The 5,000-nt window shown below is 53.4% G+C and overlaps 1 protein-coding gene across 1 annotated transcript in view; it reads right to left on the bottom strand.

The window, feature by feature from the left end:
• LOC144948249 (serine/threonine-protein kinase 33-like) overlaps window positions 1-5,000 on the bottom strand; it is a 26,092-nt gene that overhangs the window by 6,917 nt on the left and 14,175 nt on the right. Inside the window, exons 7-9 of the mRNA XM_078877673.1 lie at window positions 4,271-4,358; window positions 1,819-1,894; window positions 328-584 (exon numbers count right to left, since the gene is read on the bottom strand). Of these exons, the coding sequence (XP_078733799.1) occupies window positions 328-584; window positions 1,819-1,894; window positions 4,271-4,358 (421 nt within the window). The remainder of the gene's footprint in view (window positions 1-327; window positions 585-1,818; window positions 1,895-4,270; window positions 4,359-5,000) is intronic.

Below are 5,000 nucleotides of genomic sequence, written 5' to 3' on the forward strand. Positions count from 1 at the left end.
GGTACTGGTGGTGGTGGTGGTGATGGTACTGGTGGTGCTGGTGATGGTACTGGTGGTGTTGGGTGCTGGTGCTGGTGGTACTGGTGGTGGTGGGTGGTGGTACTGGTGGTGCTGGTGATGGTACTGGTGGTGTTAGATGCTGGTGGTGATGGTACTGCTGGTGCTGGTGATGGTACTGGTGGTGATGACACTGGTGATGGTACTGCTGGTACTGGTGGTGATGGTGCTGGTGATGGTACTGGTGGTGTTAGGTGCTGGTGGTGATGGTACTGCTGGTGCTGGTGATGGTACTGGTGGTGATGACACTGGTGATGGTACTGCTGGTACTGGTGGTGATGGTGCTGGTGATGTTGGGTGCTGGTGCTGGTGATGGTACTGGTGGTGATGACACTGGTGATGGTACTGGTGGTGATGACACTGGTGATGGTACTGGTGGTGCTGGTGGTGCTGGTGGTCGTTGACCGGCCTCACCGGCGTCGCTCACGGAGCCCCAGGGCGACGGCGCGAAGCTGAGTCGCCCAGTGCACACCGAGTGGCACAGCTCCTCCCGGCTGTCGCCCTTGAAGGGCGCGGCCCCACACAGCCTGGAGTCAGGGGGCAGAGCAGAGGTCGCAACCGGGTACCCGATACCCGTAAACCTACCCGACACACGGCTACCCGTACCCGGCCTGGTACGGGTACGGGTAAGGAATCAAAACCCGACCTCTGGTTGGTGGGTGAGTAAGTGGGTGCGTGGGTGCGTGGGTGAGTGGGTGGGTGAGTGGGTGAGTGGGTGGGTGAGTGGGTGGGTGAGTGGGTGGGTGAGTGAGTGAGTGAGTGGGTGGGTGAGTGGGTGGGTGAGTGGGTGGGTGAGTGAGTGAGTGAGTTCGTGAGTGGGTGGGGGAGTGGGTAGGTGAGTGAGTGAGTAGCTGAATTAGTGGGTGGGTGAGTGAGTGGGAGAGTTTGCGACCCTGGTGCGGCCGTTGTTGTTGGAGGGCGACTGCCTCCAACTGCCCAGTAGCGTCCTTCACGAGCCTCCTCCACAGAGGCCGATCTTGGCACCGCTGGTAGCAGTCATCGGCAAGTCCACTCAGCTCCACGTTCTCCTGTACCACATCACTCCATCTCTTCTCTAGCCCGTGCCTCCTGTACCACATCGCTCCATCTCTTCTCTAGCCCGTGCCTCCTGTACCACTTCACTCCATCTCTTCTCTAGCCCGTGCCTCCTGTACCACTTCACTCCATCTCTTCTCTAGCCCGTGCCTCCTGTACCACATCACTCCATCTCTTCTCTAGCCCGTGCCTCCTGTACCACTTCACTCCATCTCTTCTCTAGCCCGTGCCTCCTGTACCATATCACTCCATCTCTTCTCTAGCCCGTGCCTCCTGTACCACTTCACTCCATCTCTTCTCTAGCCCGTGCCTCCTGTACCACATCACTCCATCTCTTCTCTAGCCCGTGCCTCCTGTACCACATCACTCCATCTCTTCTCTAGCCCGTGCCTCCTGTACCACATCACTCCATCTCTTCTCTAGCCCGTGCCTCCTGTACCACATCACTCCATCTCTTCTCTAGCCCGTGCCTCCTGTACCACATCACTCCATCTCTTCTCTAGCCCGTGCCTCCTGTACCACATCACTCCATCTCCTCTCTAGCCCGTGCCTCCTGTACCACATCGCTCCATCTCTTCTCTAGCCCGTGCCTCCTGTACCACATCGCTCCATCTCTTCTCTAGCCCGTGCCTCCTGTACCACGTCACTCCATCTCTTCTCTAGCCCGTGCCTCCTGTACCACATCGCTCCATCTCCTCTCTAGCCGTGAGGCTTGCAGAGACTCACAGGGTGAACGCGATGATGCCGATGCTCCAGAGGTCGCACTGTTGGCTGTAGTCGTGGTCCAAGAGAACTTCAGGGGCTGGACAGGCAAAGACAAAGATCCCCCCCCCACGCACGTAGCCTTAACGGACTGCTGGGGCAAGTGCTGTTAGCGAGTAGCACACGGATACAACAACAACAACCGCCATTCGCCACTAAGTGGCGGTGACGTCACCACGACGCTTGTGCCAGGCCAAGTGCACTTTGAGGCTACCACGTGAAGTGTCGAACGCCCGCTGGCAGGGGGTCACAGGGCAGACCCGGCAGGTGCCACGGGTCGACTGACTGAGATGACCGAGATGACTGGCTGATGCACACAAAGATTCCCCGTAAAGCCGTTTGCGACCCTGGTGCGGCCGGGTACGGGTAAGGAATCAAAACCCGTTTGCGACCTCTGGTTGGTGGGTGAGTAAGTGGGTGCGTGGGTGAGTGGGTGGGCGGGTGAGTGGGTGGGTGGGTGAGTGAGTGGGTGGGTGGGTGGGTGGGTGGGTGGGTGAGTGAGTGAGTGAGTGGGTGAGTGAGTTCGTGAGTGAGTGAGTGAATGAGTAAGTGAGTGAGTGAGTGGGTGAGTGGGTGAGTGAGTTCGTGAGTGGGTGAATGAGTGAGTGGGTGAGTGAGTGAGTGAGTGGGTGAATGAGTGAGTGGGAGAGTGAGCGGGTGGGTGGGTGGGTGAGTGAGTGAGTGGGTGAGTGAGTGAGTGGGAGAGTTTGCGACCCTGGTGCGGCCGGGTACGGGTACGGGTTGGCCGCGAGTCACTGGTGAGTAACCGTTTGTCACTCATTTCGGGTAGGGTACGGGTAGGGAACGGGTACCCGTACCCGGCCGGGTACGGGTACGGGTACCCATTTGCGACCCTGGTGCGGCTGGGTACGGGTACGGGTAAGGAATCAAAACCCGTTTGCGACCTCTGGTTGGTGGGTGAGTAAATGGGTGCGTGGGTAAGTGAGTGGGTGCGTGGGTGAGTGGGTGGGTGAGTGAGTTCGTGAGTGGGTGGGTGAGTAAGTGAGTGAATGAGCGGGTGGGTGGGTGGGTGGGTGGGTGAGTGAGTGAGTGAGTGAGTGGGTGGGTGGGTGGGTGGGTGGGTGGGTGGGTGAGTGAGTGAGTGAGTGGGTGAGTGAGTGAGTGAGTGGGTGAGTGAGTGAGTGAGTGAGTGGGAGAGTTTGCGACCCTGGTACGGCCGGGTACGGGTACGGGTAAGGAATCAAAACCCGTGTGCGACCTCTGGTTGGTGGGTGAGTAAGTGGGTGCGTGGGTAAGTGAGTGGGTGCGTGGGTGGGTGAGTGAGTGAGTTCGTGAGTGGGTGGGTGAGTAAGTGAGTGAATGAGCGGGTGGGTGGGTGGGTGAGTGAGTGAGTGGTGGGTGGGTGGGTGGGTGGGTGGGTGGGTGAGTGAGTGAGTGGGTGGGTGGGTGGGTGAGTGGGTGGGTGGGTGAGTGGGTGAGTGAGTTCGTGAGTGGGTGAGTGAGTGGATGAGTGAGTGGGTGAGTGAGTGAGTGGGTGGGTGGGTGGTTGGGTGGGTGGGTGAGTGAGTTCGTGAGTAGCTGAATTAGTGGGTGGGTGAGTGAGTGAGTGGGAGAGTTTGCGACCCTGGTGCGGCCGGGTACGGGTACGGGTTACCCCTATCCCCTCCCTTTGATGCTGCTAATCCTGCATAATGCACGGGCATAATATGACTTAAAACCCCCCGCCCACCTCCTACGCATATCACAAGTAGTACTAATCGCATATCTGCATTTCCCATAAATATGCTAAATTCATCTTGATATGCAAATTGTTTTGTCAAGGCGCTCTTCCCCCCTCCATCCCAGCTTAAATAGACGCTCCAAGCCTGGGGTGTGACATTCAGACTCTGAATGACAGACCTGTTCTTCACCTGAGGACGGCTGCTTGCGTTGTGGCCGAAACGTCGTGAGAAAGCTCCAAATTAAGTGAGAATTGTATTTTATTATGTTTTATTTTGAATATTTTATTATTTCCCTTTGTGAGAATTATATTTTATTGTTTTATTTTAAATATTTTATGATTTCCCTTTGTGAGAATTATATTTTATTGTTTTATTTTAAATATTTTATGATTTCCCTTTGTGAGAATTGTATTTTATTATGTTTTATGTTTATAATTTTATTATTTCCCTTTGCGAAAATTGTATTTTATCATGTTTTATGTTTATCATTTTATTATTTCCCTTTGTGAGAATTGTATTTAATAATGGTTTATGTTTATTATTTTATTATTTCCCTTTGTGAGAATTGCATGTTAAAATGTGTAATGTTTATCATTTTATTATTTCCCTTTGCGAGAATTGCATTTTATCATTTTTTATTTTTATTATTTTTTATTATTTCCATTCTACGTGACGACTTTACCGAAAGAACCAAGAAGATGAATCAAAACCCGCTTGCGACCTCTGCCCCGTACCCATGTAGAGGGGAGTTCCGCACGTCGCCTGAAGCAGCGCCTCGCTCCCCACTCCCCCCACCTCCACCGAGAGACCAAAGTCAGTCACCTGCACGGCCGAGGGGTAACGCATCGGGGTGAGGGTGGGTGGGGGGGGAGGTGGCACAACACACAGGCAGCTGTGATTAGAGAGAGGATCGCCATCATCGTCAGCAGCAGCATCATCTCCGTCGTCATCATCATCATATCGTCATCATCATCACTGTCATTATCATCGTCATCATCATCATCATCATTGTCATTATCATCGTCATCATCATCATCATCGTCATTGTCATTATCATCGTCATCATCATCATCATCATTGTCATTATCATCGTCACCATCGTCATCATCATCGTCATCATCGTCATCATCGTCATCATCATCGTTATCATCATCGTCATCATCATCATTATCATCATTGTCATCATCATCACTGTCATCATCACCGTTGTCATCGTCATCATCATTATCATCATTGTCATCATCATCGTCATCACTGTCATCATCATCATCGTCATCACTGTCATTATCATCGTCGTTATCATCTGTGGGTTTCTGTGGGTCTCTGTAAGTATGGGTCTCTGTGAGTATGGGTCTCTATAGGTCTCTGTGGGTCTCTGTAAGTATGGGTCTCTGTGAGTATGGGTCTCTGTGGGTCTCTGTGGGTCTCTGTGGGTCTCTGTGAGTATGGGTCTCTGTGGGTCTC

Source organism: Lampetra fluviatilis, chromosome 48, assembly GCF_964198595.1.
Source record: "Lampetra fluviatilis chromosome 48, kcLamFluv1.1, whole genome shotgun sequence".
NCBI lineage: Eukaryota > Metazoa > Chordata > Hyperoartia > Petromyzontiformes > Petromyzontidae > Lampetra > Lampetra fluviatilis.